General features: G+C 37.4%; 1 protein-coding gene across 3 annotated transcripts in view; it reads right to left on the bottom strand.

Moving 5' to 3' along the window:
- The window catches only part of caln2 (calneuron 2), a 43,645-nt gene extending 16,465 nt beyond the window's left edge, over positions 1 to 27,180 (bottom strand). The window contains exons 1-4 of one of the 3 annotated variants that reach the window (XM_048167265.1): positions 26,483 to 27,180; positions 20,161 to 20,282; positions 13,525 to 13,668; positions 9,579 to 9,691 (exon numbers count right to left, since the gene is read on the bottom strand). In XM_048167265.1, the coding sequence (XP_048023222.1) occupies positions 9,579 to 9,691; positions 13,525 to 13,668; positions 20,161 to 20,275 (372 nt within the window). In that variant the 5' untranslated portion in view covers positions 20,276 to 20,282; positions 26,483 to 27,180. The other 2 variants (XM_048167264.1, XM_048167266.1) reach the window with 2 other exon arrangements.
- Positions 27,181 to 27,480: the final 300 nt, after the last annotated feature.

Below are 27,480 nucleotides of genomic sequence, written 5' to 3'. Positions count from 1 at the left end.
TAATAATTAGTCTTGCTGCAAGTATACTTAGTATACTTAGTATACAAATGTCTTAGGACAGAACTATGCTCTTGTACGTGCTCATACAGGTGATCTTCATTGTTTGTTCACACAGAGCACATTACCGGTAATTTAATGGTAATGTTACAACTTCTTAAACTTATTACCGTTAAGAGATCACGTGTGAACAGGACCTTTTCAAAAATACTGGTAAATTGGTTCTGGCAATTTACCAGTATTTTTGAAAAGGTCCTGTTTACACATGATCTCTTAACGGTAATTTTCAGTCAATTGCCGGTAATAAAAAGCCTACCAGTAAAGACTGCATGTGGGAAAGGGGCTATATTGCAACATTCTTAGGGCTTATGAGTAATCATGTTCAACAAAATGTTGCTGAAAAGAACATCACACATCATTCTTGAAGGAATTTACAAATCTCTCTTTAGACTTTCCTTTTAAATATTCTCAGGTTGCATTTCAAATGTTCTAATATAATATAATATAATATAATATAATATAATATAATATAATATAATATAATATAATATAATATAATATAATATAATATAATATAATATAATATAATATAATATAATATAATATAATATAATATAATATAATATAATATAATATTCCAGTATATTCAGACTTCATTCCATATACTCAGACATCATATTATAAATAAAATTATTTTATTCCAAATAAGCTGTATTCCATATATTTAGACTTTCATTCTATTTATTCAGACTTCCATTCCATATATTCAGACTTTCATACCATATATTCAAACTTTCATTCCATATATTCAGACTTTTGTTCCATATATTCAGACTGTGATTCTATATATTCAGAGTTTCATTCTATATATTCAGACTTTCATTCCATTCCATATACTCGAACTTCATATTATAAATAAAATAATTTCCTGAACGACATGCCATAATATATATATATATATATATATATATATATATATATATATATATATATATATATATATATATATATATATATATATATATATATATATATATATATATATATATATATATACAGTGGTGGTCAAAATTATTGGCACCCTTGATAAATATGATCAAAGATGACTATAAAAATAAATATGCATTGTTTATCCTTTTGATCTTTATTTCATAAAATTAGCAAAAATATAACCTTTCATTGAAAACAGACTTTCATACCATATATTCAAACTTTCATTCCATATATTCAGACTTTTGTTCCATATATTCAGACTGTGATTCTATATATTCAGAGTTTAATTCTATATATTCAGACTTTCATTCCATTCCATATACTCGAACTTCATATTATAAATAAAATAATTTCCTGAACGACATGCCATAATATATATATATATATATATATATATATATATATATATATATATATATATACACACAGTGGTGGTCAAAATTATTGGCACCCTTGATAAATATGATCAAAGATGACTATAAAAATAAATATGCATTGTTTATCCTTTTGATCTTTATTTCATAAAATTAGCAAAAATATAACCTTTCATTGAAGGAAAATAATTGAAAGTGCGGGCAAATCACATTATGAAATAAATGTTTTTCTCCAAAACACGTTGGCCACAATTATTGGCACCCATTTTATGAGTAAAATATCTCTGAAGTATATTCCCATTTATATTTACATTTTTTTAGCACACCAGGGTGATCATAAACATGAAATTGTCCAGCCATGACTTCCAGTTCCACAGGAGTATAAACATGAGTAAACACAAAGGCCAAATTCCTGTAATCATTCATCACAATGAGTAAAACCAAATAATATAGTTCTGATGTGCAGCAAAAGATTGTTGAGCTTCACAAAATAGAAAGTGGCTGTAAGAATATAGCTAAAGCATTGAAAATCCCCATTTCCACTACCAGGACAATAATTAAGAAGTTCTAATCAACTAAAGATGTTACAAATCTGCCAGGAAGAGGACGTGTGTCTAAACCGTCCTAATGCACGGTGAGGAGGAGAGTTTGAGTGGACAAAGACTCCAAGGATCACAGCTGGAGAATTGCAGAGATTAGTTGAGTCTTGAGTCTCAGAAAGCATAAAAAAAATTATCAAACAGCACCTATATCCCCACAAGTTGATCAGGAGGGTTTCAAGAAAAATCCTCCTCACTCATCCAGAAACAATCTCCAGCATATTCAGTAGTCAGACACGACTGGAACTTCAAACGGGACCGGCTTCTATGGTCAGATGAAACTAAAAAAGAGCTTTTTGGCAGCAAACTCACCAGATGGGTTTGGTGCACACATGGATAAAAAGTGCCCCTGCCCACGGTTAAATACAATGCTGGATCTTTAATGTTGTGAGCCTATTTTTCTGCTGGAGGTCCTGGACATCTTGTTCAGATAAATGGTATCATGGATTCTATCAAATACCAACAGATAAAAAATCAAAACCTGACCGCTTCTGCTAGAAATCCAATAAGGGGCCGTGATTGGATCTTCCATCGGGACAATGATCCAAAACAAACATCAAAACCAACACAAAAATGTGTCACTGAGCACAAAATGAAGCTTCTGCCATGGTCGTCCCAGTTCCCTGACCTGAACCCTAAAGAAAATGAGTGGAGTGAACTGAAGAGAAGAAGCACCAACATGGAGCTGGAATCTGAAGGATCTGGAGAGATTCTGCATGAAGGAATGGTCTCCGATCTCTTGTCAGGTGTTCTCCAAACTCATCAGGCATTATAGAAGAAGACTCAGAGCTGTTATCTTGGCAAAAGGAGGTTGCAAAAAGTATTGAATAAAAGGGTGCCAATAATTGTGGCCAACGTGTTTTGGAGAAAAACATTTATTTCCTAATGTGATTTTCTCCCCACTTTCAATTATTTTCCTTCAACGAAAGGTTAGATTTTTTGCTAATTGTATGAATTAAAGATAAAAAGGATAAACAATGCAGATTTATTTTTATAGTCATCTTTGATCATATTTACCAAGGGTGCCAATAATTCTGACCACAGCATATACATATATGCTGCAAGAATATAATATAAATTGAGGTTATAGCTAATGTGATGTGGAGGTATTTGTGTGTCATTAACAGCTTGCAGAATTTTAAATTCACTGCCTATAGAGGTAATCTCCATTGTACACTTGTCAGCACAAACAGCTCTGAAAAGTGAATATTTGTGCATTCAGCCCTGCTGAGTTTGTTTGTCATGCTGCTCTAAATGTCTCCACAGAGAGTTTTAGTTTACTTTTAAGACAGCTATAGCTTTATAGCATTGATGCCGCTGGCTACAAGCAAACAATAGTACAGAGATCCTGGTGTCATTCATCTGGGCTGGACATGGAGGAGGAAAGTGCCGGGCTGATTCACGGCTTAATTGAGTTGTCAGCTGTGGCGAGTTGGAAAAAAAGAGACACACTCCCTAAAGCTGTGGTGACCGTTGGGGATACTCCTGAAAGCTCTTTAATTTTGGCTCACTTCATCTTTCATATTTCTCTTAGTTTCTCTCTCTCGCTCTCTTTCCTGTCACTGTTTTTATATCCACTCCTTCAACTTTCTGTCATCTGTCTAAAAAAATATGTAAATCTTGATTTCAGAACAGAACAGAGACAGAAGTATTGTCCATTGCTCACATGAATACTACACAGAGGGCAAAACAACACTGGCTGATTCTAAAAAAAAAACAGGCTATTACTGTCTCTGAACTTTAGAATGGTAGTGTTTAGAAAAGACACCATGCAGGTTAAAATTCTATAGAATCAAAGAATATATAGAAATGTGCTTGTAATGCAGTGCAAGACAACAGAGGCAGACTACATAATTTAATATCAGCTGATGTGTATAGGCGCCAATCACTGACTCTAGCACCCATGCAGTAGAGATGTTTTTAAATAATAGTAAAACAATAGACAAATGTGAATTATACATCATAGATGGCTAGAATGTGTTATTAATGATACTGGTTAATGCTGACTGTTTGTCTCAAATCATTTCTACTGTCAAAATTGGGCTGTTGGCAGCAACTCTACATACACTCCCCAGGCTTGTACTCCTCGGGGTGGGGAAAACAAGCTTGTTTATGCCTATGTGTTCCTAATAATCCATGATTGCCTGTAGCTCTTGGCTCTGACATCCCCATTGACAATCTTGTTAAGAACATTTTTAAATGCCCCCCACTAATAAGTGCTCAGTCTTTCATGTTACACAAGGGCCTCGAGGTTGTTCGGATAAAAAATGTCCTAGTCAGCATGCAAATTTAAACTGAGATGACACCCTGATGAGCACATACACAATTTCTTTTTGCTGACAGATAAAAGCTAACTTTCTTCTGACTGGTGTATGACTTCACATCTACAGCTCAGATTTAAAAAAAAAAAAAAAAAAAAAAAAAAACAGCTTTTGGAGGGGATGGGTCTAGCTCCAATGCACTGTGTGTGAGACTTTACTTCATCACTACCATACTTCAATGTCAAAGACATGGTGTGTTAATATTTATTAGAGTTATTAGAGCAGGTTATTATGCAAATAGCTTGAAATATATTTGACAGGAATCTTACAGATTATGCCTGCAAAGATGCACTTGACCTTGAAATCATAAGATAAGAGTAGATCTGATGTACTATACTGTAAATTTATACAAATAAAGTGAGAAATTCTAATTTAAATCCTTCATTTATTCTATTGTATTTGAATTATTATTGTTATTATTAATCCCTTTTGTTTGTCTACAATTAGTAGACACAATTATTAGAGATGCACCAATACTAAACTTCTCTGCTGATACTGATAGCCGATTATTCAGAATGATATTGGTCGATGCCAATTTCGATACTGATTTTTCATAAGGAAAAAAAATCTCTCCCAAATAATGCAGGGAACCCTCTCATTTGGTACACTGTAATATTAGAGATAACAATAGAGGTATTATATTCAGCTGTTGATATAATAATTACACTCAAATAAAAATTGAAATGTTTGAATACAACTCAGATGCACATAAGGTGCATCAGTTTTCATAAGAACTTGTCTTCATGGAAAATTTATTCAAACATATAAGTGTTTTTTATAGTTAACTAAGGAACTGTGAACATTGGAAAACTTTCCTGAGGTAAATGTGACATTATGTGACATATTGTTCACAAGCTGTGTTATTGACGTCTTTCCACGGTTGAAACACGGATAAAGTGATTACATGAGACATGATACATTCCGGTATGTTTTACTGTATCTTTTAACATACCTTTTGATGTTCATGCATGTTTTTCAAAATATAACTTTTATTAATGTGGAAGAAAAGGCTCGTGCCCCACGCTGCCACTTTACATGAGGTGCTACAGCAATCTGTCATATCACATTTAAGAGCGTCAAAACGCCATTTATTTGTTTGAATGTCCTGACAAAATTTGAAAGAGGAGACTTTGTTTCTTATCAGAAGTAACAAAACACAAAGCTCTTTGTGATTCTTGGATGGGAAGAGCTACAAATAATGTTTGATGTAGCAAAAAAATAATAATAATAAAACGCAGATCTGGCAACCCTGGCTTTTACTACAGGTGTTTCAGGGTCAAATAGAGCCTGCTCTAACTGCGCTATTTTTTAACTGTTTAATGCGTTATTTTCACGTTAACTAAATTCAACACAAGAGAGATTTTCATCACAGTATGAGTTGCAGTCTGAACATGTTTTTCTGCACCCCTTTGATTGACAGGATATAATCGACCCTGATCATAGGCTGTTTTTAAACAATCGGCTGATGGCCAATAGTGATAATAATAGCTTTTGTTGGCCATAATAATTATTCTTGGGCAACAAATAATTGCATCTCTAATAATTATTCATTTTGTAGTCACTTTAAAACATTTTAAATTAATTTCATAATTTGTTATGTTTGTAATTTTAATGGATAACTGTAGTAAAGCGAATGATGACAAAGGAGATATCAGCAGTCTAATGAATAAATCCAAAAACATAACATAACACATAGAAGATCACTTGAAAAGCAGAATAGCACAACCACTTCAACATAAATGACAATCAAACTGAACAGAACTAAACATAACCCTGACATTAGACAGCCCCCCGAAAAGGTGTGTCCTCATGCCGTAATGGTGGGGTGCTCTGGAGGAGGGACGAGGAGTCAGAGACAGGCGGAAACAGGGAGGAGCCGGCAAATAGAGACACCAAGGTAGAACGAATGGTGGGATGAGCCAGGGAGGAATCAGATGTCTGACCACCAGCGGTAAAGCCAGGAGATTTGGAGACCAAGGTGGAGCCGAGGAGACACAGAGACCGGGCGGCACCGTATGTCCTGGTCACCGTGATTTTGCTAAGTAAGACATGTTCCTGGATCAACATATTTTGTTGATCCTGGAACAACATTCCTGTCTGAAAATTTAGTCTTAACCCTATTCCTACCCCTAATCCTAATCCTACCCATAACTTATCCCTAAAATCAGAGGGGAAAATATGTGAATAACACTGATGTAGAAGCACCTAACCCTGGTTGCAAGCCTAAACTTGACATAAATGGTAAACTTGTCCCTCAAATCTGATTGGTTGATTGGAATGTTGTTCCAGCATAAACAAAGATGTTGATCCAGGAACATGTCGTACTTGGTGAAATCACATTCACTGTATGTCCTGGAGGCCAAGGCAGAGCTGTGGTGATGAGCGGCTGAGGTAGAGCCAGGGTGCCGGAGGTAAGGCGGAGCCCGATGGAGCTCCATGTTGTTGGCAGAGCGAGAACTGACCTAGGTAGAGCCAGAGGGACGAGGCAGCCCAGTGGAGCCGTAAGGACGATAGGTGAGACGAAGGAGGGAGGAGCCAAGGTGGAGCAGACTAGACGAGCCAAGGTGGAGCAAAGAAAGGGAGGAGCCAAGGTGGTGCTGACTGGTTGACAGGCTGAGGTGGAGTACAGGCTCTCAAGGCAGAGACAAGGGATCCACATGTCAAAGCAGAACTAGAGACCAGAAGACCCGAGACAGATCCACAGAGCAGAGTGGAGCAAACAGAAGAGGAGCCTGAAGGGAACCAGCAAAGGTGGGGATGAAGAACTGGCTGTCTTTGGTAGAGGAAGTAGGAGACGGAGGCTGAGCGGGACCATCAGGGACAGTGGAGATGCAGGAGAATTGGACCTGGACGGGACCAGTGGGAGAAATCCCAGACAATAACACAGAATAACACAGTAACTTTGCACAGCTCACATTCAGCAACAAGAGTATGGGCGGGGCTCCATTTTATTCCCTTGAACTCCACAATGACACCCACTGTTGCTGACGACATTGCTGGTTCACACACCTGATCAGACATATTGTTGGGCTCAGGCTCCTCAGGCATAATGTCCGTGTTGGGTGTTGCTGGTGACTGGCTGGTCTCTGGGTCCGCAGTGGGGCTGGCTTTGGCCTCATTCATGAGGCAGACGGTCATAGGGGAGTTGTTGTTTAGCCAGCACCCACTCCACACAAGAGCAAATGGAGGACCATCACCGGGCAGGCATGCCTTACATTGCTCATTTAAGCTGGTGAGGAAAACACACTCATACCCCTTTTCCACCAAGGTAGTTTGAGTGCTGTTTCAGAGCCAGAGCCTAGTTTCAAATCAGCTCTTTGACTTTCGACACACAAAGCACCAGCTCCGAACCAGGAAAAGTGGTTCGTAAGTAGCATCAAAACATTGCTGGGCTAGAAGTAAGAACTGCTTGCATCAGGGGTTGGGGGCGGGGTTACCGTGACCAACAAGAAACTTGTGACCGCCATTTTTGAAATAGCAGCTAATTGAGCTAATAGCAGCTCACTTGTAATCTCCGTCTATATACAAATTATGGCGAGCCGTGTTTGGATGCCGATGTAGGTTTGCAAAGCCATGAGCATCAACAGTAGTGAAACATCCACGATTGTTGATAGAAGGTTTGTTTGAGATGCATCGGAGCAGCACGGACCGATTCGGCGGGTGCCGCGGATCCGCGGGAGCGTCTGTAGAGCATACGACTCCTTGTGCTTTTGGATCGTTCTGCGGAGCTTTGATGCTATTCGAGAAGCCGAGGCATCTCAAACGAGCCTGGTGTATTTGTGTTTGGTGCTGCGGTGCTAGCTTTGCTATAAAATATGAGATGTATGCAGTGACATAAGACCTGGCTTTGTGCTTGCTCTCTAGCCTGTGGAAAGGCAAACCGGTTCTTAGAAGGCTCGTCAGTTGAACCAACTCCAAACTGGCACTAGCACTATCTCTGAACTAGCACCCGGCTCATGCTGGTGGAAAGGGGGTATCAGGGAGCAGTCGGGGAAGGAGGTAAGACACAGCAGCTCTACAAAGTCACTTGTGTGGTCCACGAGGGTATTATCTTCCTGATCTAAACAGAACAATCTGACCACAGGAAGACCCATTTCTTGTACGGTTCTGTCTTCTGTAACAGGTGGCTGTAGTAAAGCGCACAGTGACGAAGGAGATATCAACAATGAATAAATCCAAAAACGTAACACACAGGAGATCAATGGAAAAATGCAATAGCTTATGTGCACCAAGGCTGATAAAAATACAGTAAAAACTGTACCGTACTTTAACTGTTTTCTATTTGAATATATTTAAAATGTAATTTATTCCTGTGATGGCAAAGCTGAATTTTCAGCATCATTACTCCAGACTTCAGTGTCACATGATCCCTCAGAAAATCATCCAAATTTTCTTATTATCAATGTTGAAAACAGCTGCTTAATATTTTTTTGTGGAAACCATGATACATTTTTTCATAATTCTTTAAAAAAAAAAAACGAGCTGTGTAAGAAAAGTGTAGGATTTCTAACAGAAAATTGTGAAATGATCTCAATAACAGTAGCTCTGTCAAAACACAATATTTCCCAGGGGGTTTTGTCATTTTGCCAAGATTAGACTTGCATTGGCCTCATAATAACATCAGAGAGGGAGAGGGTGTTTGGTATGCTGGTGTGATGATGTTACAAGGATTACCGTTGCAGTTATGAGTCACTGTATCCCACTAAAGGTGTGTTGAGATGAGCATTTAAATCACCTTCGAGACAACCAGTGTCTGTGACCTTGCTGTTACTCACTCCTACACACACCGCTCTGTTTCCTCTGTGAGGGAGAGACGCTACACATAAACATGCAAATCCAAACTCAGACACTGCTCCTTCAAGAAAGGAAGTCTATTTTTCCAGTCTAAATTCTTATTTAATAAAAGCAGAGATGGAGACCTCAAGAGAGAGAAAGTGAAAAAAATGCCCAAATGCCTATGATGACTAATTCAGATCTATACTTCCCTTTTAAGTGGCAAATCTTTCAATTAATATGCCTTCCTCTACGCTCACAGAAATCTCTTGGAAGTAAAACTGGGATTTCCCCACTATTTGAATGAATGTTCATTTTGAAATGGACAGATCTGCCTGCTCACTTTGAAGCCCACAATCTGGGAAGAATCACATTCACCAGTCGTCACGGGACGGAGGAGGCATGTGGAGAGGGCAGAGCGTGACCCATAATCTTATCAGTATGCTCAGAATACAAATGCATGCCCAAACAATGAAGAAGAGAAAAGAACACTGAAATATAGAAAGAAATGTTTTCCATACCTGCCAGAATATGCTGTCTATAGTGCTGCCTAAGAAGCCCTCTCTGGTTTCAGAAGAAACGAGTTTAGGTCCCAATATTGTCATAAATTCATCAAAATCCACCTGTCCATCACCTGCATCAAGAAGAGAACATACATGTTAGAATTAGAGAGAATTTTAAAAAGAGCCTCAATACGTTTAAGTAAAACAACGGGATCTTACATATCGGTACCATGATGCTTATCAGTTAAAATGAGATCTTTTTTTTTTTTTAAGTTTATGATATTCGTCCATATTTATTAAATATCTTCATTCTCAATTACTTTATTTTTACAATTGGATTACTTTTGCTGTCATCTAAAAGGTAATCTTTACAACACTTATAATTTAATAACACTGTTTTAAATGTCATTATATTGCTGTGATGCCTAAAATCACTTTAGCATTTAAAATGACTGACTTTAGTTTTAACATTATTATTTATTTTCATTTATTTAGATAAAATAGTATAGTATAATAATATAGAGTTTTAATATCTGCCATTTATCTGATATTATTCATGACATGAAAATAGTTATTGGTTTATCTATACATTGCTAGATTACTGAAGCAGTTTTTATGTAACACAAACAGAAACACTGTGTCCTAACCAGATGCGACACCAAAGAAACAAGTTATAAAATATATCTCTCTTCCATGTAATTCTAAGTTTTCTTTCTAACCAGCAGCAAAATCAAATAATCAAATGTCTTCTGAGTAGTTGAAATTTTGTCACGTTGCACAGCAATTTCACATTCAGTCTGGACAAGACAAACTGGTTGTCGCTGGAAACTTTTTACATTGCAGCTGATGAGGACAAAGTTAAAGAATAGAGTATAACAGAACAGACTAGAATTATATGGGGAAACCAAAATTGCCTTTTTCCATTTAATTTTAATTGAATAGGATCTACCCTGCAATGAGATTGATTTATTATGCAGTTTTTATTGGTGTGGCTCAGCTAAATGAAACCATTCAGGGTCTTTGAACTAAGCACTAAGCTACAGATCTGATATATTCAAGTTCACTTGATTACAATTTGAAACCGACAATGATATTTTTCTCTTCACAATTTATCTCCCATTGTTTTCTTGTTCAGTTTAATTCAATAAAGCAAATATTATGGGCCAGGCAAATTAAAATTCACATCAACTTGCAGCTGCTAATACCTACTACTTTTAATGAATACTTTTTTCATTAATAATTTAAAATTAAACTGAATTTAATTATCTCCTAAGGTGCATGCTTCTGACCTTACCTTTGCCCTAAAAAGGATTAGCTTACTTTCAAATGAAAATTAGCCCAAGCTTTACTCACCCTCAAGCCATCCTAGGTGTATATGACTTTCTTTCAGATGAACACTATCAGAGAAATCTTAAAGGTGCCCTAGATTCAAAAATTGAATTTACCTCAGCATAGTTAAATAACAAGAGTTCAGTACATGGAAAAGACATACAGTGAATCTCAAACACCATTGTTTCCTCCTTCTTATATAAATCTCATTTGTTTAAGCGACCTCCGAAGAACAGGCGAATCTCAACATAACACCGACTGTTACGTAACAGTCGGGGTGTACGCCCCCAATATTTGCATAATGCCAGCCCATGTTTAAGGGATTACACAAGCCAGTAACGTCTGGATCTGTGCACAGATGAATCATCAGACTAGGTAAGCAAGCAAGAACAACAGCGAAAAATGGCAGATGGAGCAATAATAACTGACATAATCCATGATATCATGATATTTTTACTGATATTTGTAAATTGTCTTTCTAAATGTTTCGTTAGCATGTTGCTAATGTACTGTTAAATGTGGTTAAAGTTACCATCGTTTCTTACTGTATTCACGGAGACAAGAGCCGTCGCTATTTTCATTTTTAAACACTTGCAGTCTGTATAATGCATAAACACAACTTCATTCTTTATAAATCTCTCCAACAGTGTACCATTAGCCATTAGCCACAGAGCATATAACCTCAAATTCACTCAGAATAAAACGTTAACATCCAAATAAATACTTTACTCACATAATTCGAAGCATGCATACAGCATGCATGACGAACATCTTGTAAAGATCCATTTGAGGGTTATATTAGCTGTGTGAACTTTGTAAATGCGCTGTAATATAGTCGAGAGCTCGTTTGGCAGGGAGCACGCGATTTAAAGGGGCGGCGCCGAGTGAAAATCAGTGCATTGTTAATGATGCCCCAAAATAGGCAGTTAAAAAAATTTATTAAAAAAAATCTATGGGGTATTTTGAGCTGAAACTTCACAGACACATTCAGGAGACACCTTAGATTTATATTACATCTTGTGAAAAAGCATTCTTGGGCACCTTTAATAAATATCCTGACGCATCCGAGCTTTATACTGACAGTGAACGGGATCAACGAGTATGAGCTGAAGAAAGTGCTTTCATCCACATCTATCCATCATTAATAAAGGTCTTCTGAAGTGAAGCGATGTGTTTGTGTAAAAAAAAAAATCCACATTTAACGAGATATGAAGTAAAATATCTAGCTTCCGTCAGACCGCCTTCTGTATTCAAGTTATGGCGCCATGTCAGTTACACTTTTTCTGTAAGTTAAATAGGGAAGGCGTAGGACGTAGCATAATCTTTTTGAACTGCAAGAGTTTTACACTTGCTTTGTACATTGAATATAGAAGGCGGTCTGGCGGAAGTTAGATATTTTACTTCATAACTTGTTAAATATGGATATTATTTTTTACAAACGCATCGCTTCTCTTCAGAAGGACTTTATTAACCCCCCCCAGAGCCGTGTGGAGTATGTTCATAATGGATAGATGTGGATGGAAGCACTTTCTTCAGCTCATACTCTACAATTTGGTAACGCTCACTGCCATTTTAAAGCTTGGATGCGTCAGGATATTTATTAATAATAATATATCTCCTATTGTGTTCATCAGAAAGTCATATACACTCAGGATGGCTTGAGAGTGAGTAAAGCTTGGCCTAATTTTCATTTGAAAGTGAACTAATCCTTTAAAACAAGAAAATATCTACAGTATATGGCATGTGAGCAAATGTGAGCATAACATCTATCAAACTTCCTCTCTCAATCCTTCCTGAAAAAAAGAAAATGCCTGGTCTGAGATACAAAAGGAATTAAACACCAGCTGAGAGCGAGTGGAACTTAAAGTGATAAGTCAGAGAGAGCTGTTATCATGCTAGTGTTTCCACTTGCTTCAAAACCTTGTCTCCGCTCGGCTGCTGAATCTTAAATATTTATTACTGAAATACAAAAAAGTGTGCATTCATATCTGCATTCTGTACAGCACTAAAGACCATATTTTCAATTAAGAGTCAAAAAGCTAAAGATGTGCCGTGCTTAAAGCCGACACAGCAAAGCTATGCAGAAGTCTTTGAGGTAAAATATATATTGAAAAGACATTTTATTTTAATCTTAGAATGATATTATAGATGTGACCCTGGTCTTAAACTAATAAAATTCATATTATGAGGGGTAAATGACCTTCCAAAACCACTTCATGGTGTGAGTTTTATTAAACGCCCTACTTTCACAAAAATGTCTGCATCAAGAACAGCAACAACCTGTCGGTGCTGATTGATGAGCTAAATCAATGCATGTTCTCTAACCATTCAGTCAACTGGTCTGACCTTGAGGGACCCCCGGATCCGAACACACACACACATGCACACATACACACAGTAAGATGAAGATTTCTCAGAATTCACCTCACAGAATTAATCTATTTACAGCTCCCTGTAGCATGAACGGTTCAGGATGTCATATATCTCTTCAGTGCAAGGATTGGAAGGGGTCTGTGACAGACTCTAAAGCTGTTTTTACAGATGATCAGAAGGCTGACGCTCTTTTGTTTGTGTGAATGGTGCAAGCTCAGAATGAACCAGAGAATAAGAGAGATGTAGAAAGAGAGTGACTCACCGTCCATATCCAGTCTCTGCATGATAATAGCCAGCTCCACCTCACTGGGCATGTACCCCAGAGAGCGCATGGCCATACCCAGCTCCTGCTTTGAGATAAATCCATTACCATCCCTGTCTAAAACTCGGAACGCCTCACGAATCTCTGCAGAGAGAAATAGAGAAACAAGAAATAAAACCGAAATGTATTAACAACAGGATGCAGAACAGTAAGTAAACACAAAAAACTCAATTGGCGTTCATAATTCAAGTGATTCAAGTGAATCAAGTGAACATGTGCATGTCATCAGGGACCATTAGACTGTATGTATTATATAATGCATGCTTTTCTCAGCGGTAACACAGAGTCCTATCACACTAACAGCAGACATACTAAATACAGCTCATTCTGTTTTCAAAGGCGCATATTTAGTGTGCTGTGACTAAATGTTTATCCACCGTTTCAAAGGGCATCAGTGCCGGTTTTTCAGTTCAGCTCAGGTTAAGGAACCCACACCAAGTCGCAAATGGCAACAACAAAAATAACACGTGTATCTCAGATCATTTCTGACGAGTATTACACTTTTTTTTCTGCTGTCTTAAAGACCTACCTTTGTGTTATTCTGGGATAAAGAGGCAGAGGTGCTGTGTACCTTGTAATATGCTGAACTGAGCACTTCCTGCATTTCACAAACCCTAAATGTTTCTTCACTGCTTTAGATAAAATATCCTTAACATTCACAGCTATGTTTCATCTGTTTCATTTGAGACAGGCCTCACAACAGAAGGGGCCCTGTATGAGTTCTTGTTTGTAATATTTGCAGGATATAATGTGCTGTTTTCCCGAATATCAGCACGACTGCAAATATATTAGCCTATTGATTTTATACAACAGTTAATAAACAAGAAGCTACTGTTAGGTGACTTTCATTTTAGACTTAGAACCATGTCTGTTTTTGCTGTTTCGCAACAAATCCACAGCAGAGCCATTGTGCATCTCCGAGCAATGGAATGAGTCCGTGTTTTGAAGGAGTGATTGAATGACTCACATATTAAGACAAAGATTTGCCACTACCTACTAGCAGTTTTAGTTTCATTAAATTTGTTTCCATCGCTTCATTTTCTATATGTGACCCGCTCTGCCGAAATGAGTCGGAAGTCGCAACGTTCTATTTTAAGATATGGGCTGATAATGTGGAAAAACAATGAAAAATCGATTTTTGAGCTAATTTCAAAGAACAGACTTTCAAAAATAATCTCCCAAAGTTTCGTAGTCCAGATAATTGAGTAAAGGTATTTAAATGGCTATTAAATTTGACATGGAACTCCTCTAGTCACTTATGAGCATTTCCCAGTATCCCTTGAAACGTCTCTGCTCTCCAAATATGGTGTTACACGTTGTATAGAACCAATCAAAAAGCTTAGAAATGTAAACACACTGACATAAACGCTGATTTTTATCAATGGGAAGCCCCGTTTCGACTGACAGGCACGCGATTGGTCCAGCCATCCTCCTGTCAGACTAGCGCTTCAGACAGTCCTTCAGACTGAAGTTTTCGTGAAGATTTATAGTTTATGAACTGTTTTGATTTCGGTAATTACATCTAGAAAGGTAAAAGCATTGATGGCATCTATAAAAGAGATATATGAAAGTGAAACGAAAGTCCAGTGAGGAGGACGCACGAGAGGAGACCTGCGCGTTTAATTGGTATGTGTATACAGTGTAATACTGCATTTACAATGCTTATCAGTGGCATGCACTTTGATCGTGAAAGTGAAAGTGCCCTTTGCGGTCGCATCGCGGTGCCCCCGTGTTCCCATTTCTCCTGATGTGAGCTTCAGTCCATTACAATTTAGAGCGGTTAAGGCCCGGGTATACTTCATTTCCCGCGAGCCTTTTAAAGAAACTCCTTTGGCCATGAGCGCGGAAAGACACGTTCGGCTCATGCACACGTGCATCTCCTGTGGTCATAACAATTCACCCCCAGCCTGGTTTAATAGCATTTATATATATAAAAATGTCTTTGGTCAAATTAGGCTGTAAAATAAATAGTTTATCCCTTTAAATGCAATGGATTTTGAAAGATATCAACAAAAAACGGGCAAAAAACTTTAAAAGCGATTTTCTCAGGTTTTCAATTGGAAAAAGGAGGCAGACAACCATAATTCAAATGGGAATATCTTTAAAACCATTCAAGGATGACTAGGATGACTAGGATATCATTTTAAAGCTTATTGTCTCATCTTTCCATTGATACCAAAATCTCAATTTTGAAATTTGGGTCACTGTGACTCATTTTGCTGGATCAGGTCACATATTTATATCTTGCGCAAGAAAGACTGTCTGCACTTGCCCAGATGTCAGTTGAACACGATGTTATGAGATCGCTGGATAAACTTGTCAGAGCTTTTGTAGCACTTCATTATCATAAAGTTCTAAACGTCCAAATCGGAGTAAGTCTGTGTGTCCACCAAAGCATTTTTTCTAATGGCTAGCATACTTTTCCAATTGTTTTCAATAGGAGCGCGGTGTTTTTTTAAATGCCATAAGCATAACAAGGCGCTCGGTGTCTTTTTCATGCTCAAGCGCTGAGCGCTCTGCGTATTTTATCAGTTGCCTCGAGTTGAAAAATGTTCAACTTTGAGTAAAACACTGAGCTCATCACTGTCACTTTTTAGCCAACCATCCAATCATAGTGTAGGAGGGGCGGGACAAATACAACACCGACCAACTGTAACAACATTCTTGCTGTACAACGACATCAACAAGCAGAGAACGGGACAAAATAGATGAGAAATTAATATTGCTGGTCTCCGAACATACATAGCATAGCATTGTGTCGACATTTTTAGTCTAAAACAAATTATCAGCAAAATCAGTTAAAAGTAACAGTGCCACGGAAATTCCATATCATAGCAACAAAGCGTCTCAACTGAAAAAAAAAAAAAAAAACGCTGTGCTGCTGAAGCGCTCTCAAGCGCTCACAGATTTGCATTTTAAGCAGAGCGCCTAGCATTTTCAGCTGGCTAAAAATGCTTTGGTGGACTCACGGCCTAAGTGTAAAACATTTCCTCTTGATGTAGCGGTCACACGTGGTTGAAATCAAAGTAGAGGATGCAGGATCTAAGTGCAGCAGTACATTTATTAAATAAACTCCAAAACAGACTTAAGAAACAGGCAGGAACAGAACAACATATATGCAACAGAGAACTGACAACTGAACTGAACAAACACAGTGTTTAAATACACAGAACTGAGGAGCAAATTAACAAGACACACCTGAACTCAAACACTAATCAAATCAGTTACCAAGGATACAAATGAGTAGCGGGAAACACTGAACAAAGAAGAACATGTGACTAATGGAAAACAGACTCTAGACATGAACAACTAAACAGAACAAAACACAACTCAAACTGTGACAGTAGCCTATTCGAATTCATCTTGTATTAAAGCACTTATCTAATCCCTGTTTGCTCATTTTTATTTCTTTGCTCTCATGGCCAGGTCATTATGCTGTCTAAAGTGCTCGCTAAGGGGCTGAGAGAGTGATGATGATTGAATGTTGATTTTGCTATAGGTCGTGATTGTAATGCGTGGATAGTGGTAGATAGAATGTGTTTATAAATAGACTATAAAGAGTGAAATAAGAGTTAACAATGTTAAAGCTGCAGTCCGTAACTTTTTTTGGTTAAAAATGATCCAAAATCAATTTTTGAGCAAGTACATATCCAGCCAGTGTTCAAAACTATCTCCTTACCTTAGCTCAATTCACAACGGTAAGCTTGTAATAATGTTTTATAATAAGAGCGACCTGGTAGATTTCTGCGGGAAATTCGAACATGCAGCAGTTCGTCTTTGCATCATTACGTCACGTCTGTAAACAGAAAGGAGTCCAGGCTAGTCGGCTTTATCATGTGAGGATGCTGCTTGTAGCGGATCATTTATAGTCTGTTCTCACAGAAGCTAGAATAATTAAACTTATCATTTTGATGACGGATTGTAATCCAGAAAGGTCCAAATGACAATCATCAGTGACAATTGGAGATTCAGCCATAATCAAAAAGCAAAAGACTTTGGACTGTGGAATGGCTACAGAAATTGAAATCTACAGGTAACGCTAATACACACTAAATACACAGTCACGCAATGCTGATGTTGTTAACATTAACAATTTGAGAACAAAGTATAACAACAATAATAATTTGCATGGTTTGGCATGATCCAAGCTAAGCGATCATTAGATTTAATCATCATTGGCAGCATGATTTATCGTAGGTTAATGCTTTTCCCCTCAGTTGGTCAGAACAAAAGTGTCAGACATGTTACTTACTTGTTCAGATGACATTTTCCGGTGAAAATTCCTACTTTGGTCATACTTCAAGACTACATTCTGTAATTCTGAAGTGCAGTATCCACACCGGTGTGGTGACTGACAGCAAACATTAGATTCATTCGCGCTGACGAGCTGTGCCGAGGCACGACGCACGTACAGATAATAATTCCGCATATGACTGCAATCGCAGGTTTCAAACAGAGATGGCGACAAAGAGGAAAAATGCCGGACTGCAGCTTTAAATATACCATAGATAATAAATTTAAGATTATGCAAAGTAATGTCAATCTCAGAAGAACATGCAGTTTATTTTCCTCTGCCATTAGAAAAACCCAATCCTCTCCACTCTTTCATACAAGGCTAATTGTCTATGAATTCATGACATTTTAATGCATTTTAATGCATCTCTTTAATGCATTACATGCCATTTAGTACCCGATTTAGACGAAGGTTCTAGATTTCATTCAATATGAGTTAACTGATAAGTTGATCCAGTCAGTGGGTCATTATTATTTGTCTCCCTTAAGATTTTTTCTTTCTGCAAATGCAGACCTCATCTGAACGGCCACTTAAACTTATTACCCCTCATCTCATGAATGTTTTACATTGTGGGTATCCCTTGGTTCCTGGTCTGTCAAAACAATCATTTTCAAAGGAGGTGCAGGAAGCTTTAATACCATCTGAGAGTTTCACAGCTCAAACATCTCTTCAAATCAACCACTGTATTGTCAATACCCTCAAACCCACCAGTCAGACCATCGATTTTCTTCTTGTTTGCCCTAAGGCAGTGCCTAAACACATGACCGGCAAGACATTCTAGATGAGGAAATGAGACTTACAGCTGCATTGGACTGTAGTGGGGCAGAAACTGTAATGGGTTTGTAATATTTATCACTGAAGGCACAAGAGAGTGAAACCTGAGGCTCATTTGCTTAGATTTTTTCCCTATAAAACAGCAGTTAATAATGAAAGGACAAAAACAATATATTCCAAGTTTTCTAAAGCCATACTACAGGTTTCCTCTCTGCTGTAACTGTAATCTCATTTATGTTCACATTCAGATTCAAAAATGTGCCGGATGCTTTGTGCCAAGATATGACATCACTGATGCCAAAATGGCATTTGCTTCTTCCATGTGTTATAACCAAAATATGCAGAATGGAAAATGAGATTTGAGATCAGCAGAGAAATAGATTTTTACAAAACAGCCTAGATTTTGATGTTTTACTCAGAATATATTTGCAAAATTGTCCTTGTGTGTTTAAAGGTGCCCTAGAATTGAAAATTGAATTTACCTTGGCATAGTTGAATAACAAGAGTTCAGTACATGGAAATGACATACAGTGAGTCTCAAACTCCATTATTTCCTCCATCTTGTGTAAATCTCATTTGTTTAAAAGACCTCCGAAGAACAGGCGAATCTCAACATAACACCGACTGTTACGTAACAGTCGGGGTGTACGCCCCCAATATTTGCATATGCCAGCCCATGTTCAAGGCATTAGACAAGGGCAGCTAGTATTAACGTCTGGATCTGTGCGCAGCTGAATCATCAGACTAGGTAAGCAAGCAAGGACAACAGCGAAAAATGGCAGATGGAGCGATAATAACTGACATGATCCATGATTACATGATATTTTTAGTGATATTTGTAAATTGTCTTTCTAAATGTTTCGTTAGCATGTTGCTAATGTACTGTTAAATGTGGTTAAAGTTACCATCGTTTCTTACTGTATTCACGGAGACAAGAGCCGTCGCTATTTTCATTTTTTAAACACTTGCAGTCTGTATAATTCATAAACACAACTTCATTCTTTATAAATCTCTCCAACAGTGTGTAATGTTAGCTTTAGCCACGGAGCACAGACTCAAACGCATTCAGAATCAAATGTAAACATCCAAATAAATACTATACTCACATGATCTGATATGCTGCATGACGAACACTTTGTAAAGATCCATTTTGAGGGTTATATTAGCTGTGTGAACTTTGTTTATGCTGTTTAAGGCAGTCGCGAGCTTGAGGGCGGGGAACACGGGAATTTAAAGGGGAAGCAGCCTGAATCGGTGCATAGTTAATGATGCCCCAAAATAGGCAGTTAAAAAAATTAATTTAAAAAATCTATGGGGTATTTTGAGCGGAAACTTCACAGACACATTCAGGGGACACCTTAGACTTATATTACATCTTTTGAAAACACGTTCTATGGCACCTTTAATAAAATAATTACAGCATACAGGTTTGGAATGAAATGGGAAAGAGTTCAGAATTGAGACAAATAGCAGCCATGCAAACAAAACACACACAGAAACACACTCACCACCAAGCTCCTCTGTGGAGATGTTGGCAAGCTGTTCTTCACTGGTTTCAGAGAGAGAGGTGCTCAGGAAGTTGTCTGTGTAGAGCAGCCCTGCTCTCACATGGTGAAAAGGCATCTTCACCCTTCAAAGGAACAACAAACAACTGAGATGAATCGATGAACACGCAACCACTGTGCCTGCAGCCTCACCGAATGTGAGTAATGATCTCATGTCTGTTGCTGAAAGAAAGTGACTAGACCTAGAAAGGAGGATAGAGCACAGGCGAACAGGTTCCTCAGTGTATAATACACAGTGGTGTAAGGGGGCATAAATTTACAACTATAAGTGTGTTCAACCAAATTCATTTTTAAGGATAACATTCAAATACATAAATTCCCACATGTACACACACAGTGTATACACATTATATTAGCATTTACCTCATTAATTCATTGAGTTTCTCTTTACCAACTGTTTTAAGGTGGTTGTCAGTATATTATAAAGGTATAAAACTGGTTTTAGTGATTTGGTATATTGTATACTTATATTTTAGTTAATGAAGTATGTAACTGTAAATTTACGTACAATCTGTAAAAATTAAAAAATGTTGCTACCATTTTTTTATGGTAAAGTTCAGGCAACCACCGCTGCCTTTTTATATAAATCTCACAGATTTTTTACAGTTATATATTTACATATTTTTTTAATATTTAAATCAATATTATATTATATTATATTATATTATATTATATTATATTATATTATGTATAAATATTATTTATAAAACGGTTAGTTCCTCTCCTTGATTCTGATTGGTCAATAACTGTGTTTTATTCATGACAAAACACGGCTATGACCGCTTCACCCAACGGTTCTGTGTATCACTACACAACACCCTTAGCAACCACTCTTAGCAACGTAAACTGTTTGTTCTCAGTTGATATTGTTCATTGAAACTTACTGTATTATGTAGAAGAGTATTGTAAGAAAGAGATCGAGTGAGCGAATTCATTACCTGCATTCAGATTTAGCATTTTCCTTCAGGTCAGTCCTATGTTCATAATAAAAAAAAAAAGTCTGTTTAATTATCTTGTCCTTTTAACAGTTAAGGGGTTTTCCCATGACTGACAGCGCTAGTCAAAGCATTTGTCAGTTGCGTTGCATCGTGTTCTGTGTTCACAACAATTCAGTCTTTTCAATGTAAAAGTCTTCGCTACTGACTGACACACTCATAAAGACAGTCTTTGCCGCCATCTAATGGCATAATAATGTAACTTCTGTTGCTGTTCAGGGACTATTTTTTTTTGGTGGAAGGAAGGCTTTTGGTAAAAGTTTACTTCATAAAAGTTGCATTGTTACATATTTTTGGCTTTAATATTTGTAATGTGTGGTAACCGTTTTTTTAAAAGCAATAAGGTACTCGAGGCTAGTGCTGTATCGTGAATAAGTCACGGCTGAAGGGGTTGCTCCGCTTCCCTTCAGCCGTGACTTATTCACTATACAGCACAGACTCTTGTACTTTATTGCTTACTAGTATCATTTTTTTTTTTTACTTCAACTATTATGTTGATCGTTTTAATTAATATATTTGTATTAAATTTGTATCTTTTTTCTAGTGGTCTGTAAATGTGTGTCTGAGGGATCATTCGTTCAAGCCATTGATTTTTTTTTTTTCCCTGTGAGCACAACAGGGCTTTTATTTAGTAAAACAATGACAGTGCCAAGGTAGATAAGTTGCCAAATAATTTAGTGGCACAATTTTTTATGGACTGAAACTGTGGATCTGTTTCTAGCAGCCTGACAAAAGATGAAAAATTTTCCACAGGATTTAGGTTTTTGTTTTCTTAGTGGTTTGATTCACTGTCAGCGCATCAAGCAAAGGCTTGAATGTGTCTTGAGTGTCTGATCTGTTTTAATAATTTCAGCCCTGTTATTCTGTTAAAATGCTGACTGACCGGAGAGAGTTTTTGTATAGCTATAGACACATCTAAAACACCAGAAAGCACAAAGCTGGGGAAACCTCTGAGACAAAAAAGAGCCACTATCAAGAGAATTTCATGTAAATTAAGGGTAAATTACAAAGAGGTGACAGAGGGGTTGAAGCAGCTAATTTGTGGTGCTGCTCACCAAGGACGAACCCTAGCTGTACAATTGGGTTCCGTGCTACTGTAATTACCATAGATATTAACAGGGCTTTAGCTAAAGGCAGCTTTGGGAGCAGTTTGATTGATATTAGGCTCAGCTAAGGGCAGCTAGACATGAATATTTTAAAGAGCCATTGATGAGTCATTTGGCTCACTTTTAAAACTTGACCTGTGTAGTGGATATCAACATACACTACCATTCAAATGTTTGGAATTAGTAATTAATTCTTTTATTCAGTGAGGATGCATTAAATTAATCAATTGACAGTAACAACATTTACATTGTTACAAGAAAAATCTATTATTTAAAAATGCTGGTTTTTTTTTTGGAACTTTCTATTTTTCAAAGAATCCTGGAAACAGACTCTGCATTGTGGTTTCCACAAAAATATTTAACAGCACAATCATTTTCAGCATTGATAATAATAAGTGTGACTTGAGCAGCAAATCAGCATATTAAAGGGTTAGTTCACCCAAAAATGAAATTTCTGTCATTAATTACTCACCCTCATGCCGTTCCACACCCGTAAGACCTTTGTTAATCTTCAGAACACAAATTAAGATATTTTTTATGAAATCCGAGAGGTTTCTGATCCCCAAGAGAAAGCAACATAATTACCACATTCCAGGTCTAGAGAAGTAGTAAAGACATTGATAAAATAGTCCACGTGACTACAGTGGTTCAACCTTAATGTTATGAAGTGATGAGAATACACTTTGTGTGCAAAGACAAAACAAAAATAACGACTTTATTCAACAATTTCTTCTCTTTTCCTTCATTCTCCTATGCTGTTTACGTTGTAAACATAGTGTAGCACTTCTGGGTTCTACATCAGAACGCCGACTCATTATTAACCGGCTCCTGCATCAGCAGCACACATATGCATTGTGAACAGTGAACAGTGTCGGCCAATAATGAGCCGGCGTTCTGATGTAGAACCCGGAAGTGCTGCACTGTGTTTACAATATGAACAGCATAGGAGAATGAGAGAGAAGAAATTGTTGAATAAAGTTACAATTATTTTTGTTTTGTTTTGTTTTTGTGCACCAAAAATATTGTCTTCGCTTCATAACATCAAGGTTGAACCATTGTAGTCACATGGACTATTTTAACAATGTCTTTACTACTTTTCTGGACCTTGAATGTGGTAATTTCGTTGCTCTTTATGGGAGATAAAAAACCTCTTGGATTTCATCAAAAATATCTTAATTTGTGTTGTGAAGATGAACGAAGGTCTTACATTTTTGGAACAACATGAGGGTAAGTAATTAATGACAGAAATTTCATTTTTGGGTGAACTGAAATTGATTTCTGAAGGAACACTGACACTGAAGACTGGAGTAATGGCTGCTGAAAATTCAGCTCCTTAGAAAATTCTATTTTAAAATATATTAAAACAGATGTTATACATTCTAAAATACTTCACAATATTACTGTATTTTTACATGTATTTTATTTACAAATTTACTGTATTTTTCATCAAATAAATGTCTTGGTGAGCATAAGAGACGTCTTTCAAAAACGTAAAATAAATTAAAAATTAAAATAAATTAAAAACTTTTGAACAGTAGCGTACATGAAGCTCAATATAAATGCAAAATAGAAGTAAATGGTATATTTTAAGGTAATGCATTTTAAAAAACAACATAAAGTAATTTGGAAAATGCTGTCAGTTCAAATGACCCTCAATTTCTTGGCATTTACTTGCTAAAAAACATGCAAATAACAAATACTCAAGGCCAGATTGTACTGTACGTTGTTTCTTTGGTAACAGATTTTGAAGTTTATTATTCTGAGGTTGCAAGAGTAACCTTACCAAACATTCTCTTCTAAAGTTCTTTAAATCTGACCCATGTCTAATTCACAGGCAGTGTGAATGCTGAAGCAAATTGATATTGAGCGAAACTGCCATCACATTAAGCCTTTAGTGTGGCAAGGACTGTTAATTTAATTGTTTAAAAAACTGAGATAGAGAAAGAGCGAGAGAAGGAAAGGAAGTGACAGCCATTGTTGGCATGATAAATAACATATGATGCTATATTAATGGATTCTTTCCAGACACCTTTTAGCTGGTCTGACTCATGGGATTTAATGGGACCAACATCGACCAGTACCGGAAAAAGTGTGAGACCTTCCCATGTCGTGAGTAGTAGGTGCTATCTTGGCTTTTTGGTTTTGTACATCTGCTGCTGGCTCTGTTCCAGGACCTCTTAAAGAGGGTTCATTGACATTTTGGTGACAGACACCACACCTACCTAGGAGACATGTAAGCTAGTTCATTAAATGACCTCAAACAGAAACACATGGGACAGTGATGATAATGAGCCAACAATAAAAATGCACCTTCACAAGGTCAACTGTTGTTCTCATCCTCAAAGCAATAAAAGAGATTCAGTGTTCCGAACAGTTCAGGGAGTGAAAATATGTCCGAATGGCATCTAAGATACAATTATACGACCTTCACAAGGTGATGAGAATGCAGATGAAGCTGATTTTTTGACTGAAATGCGAAAGCAGAATGTTTAGTCCACAAATAATGCCATGCTTAGAATGGCAACCTTATATGAATGGTCTTTAAAAAGATGGGCAAATAGATAGAGAGGGATGGAAAGATCTGACATTGTGAAGTTGCATCAGAGAAATGTCAGAGCTGCTCCACAGGGACTTAACACTTAGTGTTCACAACAGCCACATCAAAAATACAGTTTAACCCTTCTGTCATGTTCAAATATCTTTTTTCAATATAAAACGTGAAGTTAAGGATAGAAACATAAAGAAAATAACTAATGCAAAGTAATGCACCAAGAAGTGTGTAAAATATCCGAATGACAACTGCATTATGGCATATCATGCACTGTAAAAAAGCGAAAATGTGCAGTTTTTTTTTTTTTTTTTTTGCTCGGACAAAGAAAAAATGCAAAATTGCTGCAATATCAACTCAATCAGCATCTTTCAACAGATGTCAAATATTACAGCTCATAAAGCTACAGGTCCAATTTCTTAAGTTATTGCTTATTTGGTGTCTGAAAACTAAACTGACACCCAATTATGATTCAAATACACCAGAGATGAACCGAGCGGCCAGTTCACCATCTGCACTGAGAACTTCACTCGCCTCAATACCAGCCAAAAAGCCTCTGATAAAGAAGAACAAACACCCTTATTTAGAATACATCGTATTTGGTTAATGCATTAAAGCGATTTTTACAAGACTTTACAAGACCTCGCAGTTACCTCCACAGATCGCAGTCAGCGGGCATCACAAAGGAATCCTCTGAGTGACTCTCTCCGCACAGCTCCGTTTCTTCTGCTCTGTTAGTTGGAGACGGGCCGGACACATCCACCGTGCGCAAAGGCAGTTCTAAACCTTACTTTTCCGGACCCATTATCGTTTATTATAGTATCAAGGCATTTTACGCTGACGTCCCCGCAAAACTACTGCCGTTTGCGTTCCCACGGACAGCCCAGGCGAACAGCTAGGAGTGCGGGCTTGTAGCCTCCCGTCCCCTCGCCTCTGGAGACTGGAGTGACAAGCAATAACTCACATGGGCCATACATCACTAGTCCTTCAAATATCACCTTGCTCTTACCGTAATGAACGCCCGTCCACCACTACCATTTAAACAGATTGAGAATTGCTTTTATATAAACATTTTATATTTAAAATTTAAAGGGTATAGGCTAAATTTAAGTTTAACGTGCAAGCCTTGTGTAGGACACTACAGTTAGTCGGTTATACTTTTGTTAAGCGGGTAACCAACATTTTAAACATTATCCCGCTTATAGGCATATGTCTACAAACAAATATATTGTTGTTGAGCTCTTACTTGATAACCTGTAGTGACACAAAGCTATGAAACGGTTTAACTGTCGAGCTGTCAGTTATTCAGCGTCTCATTAATATTCGCAAAAATTTGATCGCTATCAAGTGATTGGCTAATAAGAATCAAGTATTCCGTAAAGCCGTGTAATAAAGTTTTATAATGTAGGCCAAAAAACTACTAGGCAAACTTTCTAAATGTAAAATTCATTTTTTTTTTAAAAATCCACTCGATGAAGAACGGACCATGAATAGCCTATATATCTACGACCAATTCTTTTCACAACAGGTGCCATATAACCAGATTGTTCTTCGTCTTCCAAACACTCCATAGACCTGCATAGCCATTTTAAAGACATCCTATGAAATCTACTCACCTCCTCAAAGACTGTGTTTTGCAATTCGCAAAGTCTCGGGGTGCTTATAATGCCAGTGTTTTGAAATTTTCTCGGTTGGAGTTATGGTTATCGTTGGTCTCATGTAGTATGCTGAACACACTAATTCTGAGGGAAAACAACGAAATTTTCAGTTGCCCCAGTTATCTCTTCTCGGTCCTGCTGGGATGTGACAGCCCCATTGCCACCGCAGCAGAGTTTCCTGAAGATCCATCAGGTGAAATGCTCGTTCCAAAAGCCACTGTCGTATTTTTTTAAGTTAAACAATTGAACTGATTTGTTCAGAAATTCCCCAGTCTCGCGCTCGCCTCGTGCGTAACAGGCGCTCTCCGCCGCGCGCCTAAGGGTGTGTTGCATTTAAAGTCCTTTCCGAATGCACCCGGACAGATTTATAACCGTCTTAAAAATGGAGTCCCCCTTCAATTGCGTGTTTCTTGTCAAAACACGCGAGAAAAAAAAATATTTTCGGTTGCAATAAGATGATAAGATCTGAGATGGGCGCGCTGCCCTGCAGCTATCGAACGGCTGGAGTGGTACAGCCGATCTGCTCCAGAATGTTTTCCCTCCTTTAGAGATCTGGCAGGTGTGTCAGAGAGAGTGGTGTAGGGTGGAGTTAAAAATAGATCAGTAATGTATCACTATTAGCAGACAGAGACATAATGCACACATTTCTGCTGTTCATTCTTGAGGTTTATAACCTGATGGAAAGAACAGGTAAAGGAAAACGTGTTGTTTTTGTTCCAGCTCTGTGTATTTTGCAAATTCGATATAACATTTCCATATTTATTTGCTATAAATTGCAGTAGTTGACAAATTGACAGCATTTTGATACCAGCTCTTTCATTTTTGATTCAGCAAAATGATCATATTGTAAACCAGATTTTTTTTACTTTCTTACCACAAAATATAACTGAGTTACAACACACCTCATGTTACATCACTCCCATATCCAACATGTTCTTCTTTATGCTTCCTCCAAA

This window comes from Megalobrama amblycephala, linkage group LG18 (assembly GCF_018812025.1).
Source record: "Megalobrama amblycephala isolate DHTTF-2021 linkage group LG18, ASM1881202v1, whole genome shotgun sequence".
Lineage (NCBI taxonomy): Eukaryota > Metazoa > Chordata > Actinopteri > Cypriniformes > Xenocyprididae > Megalobrama > Megalobrama amblycephala.
Note: the sequence above shows the minus strand (reverse complement) of the source record. Positions and strands in the feature narration are given on the sequence as shown.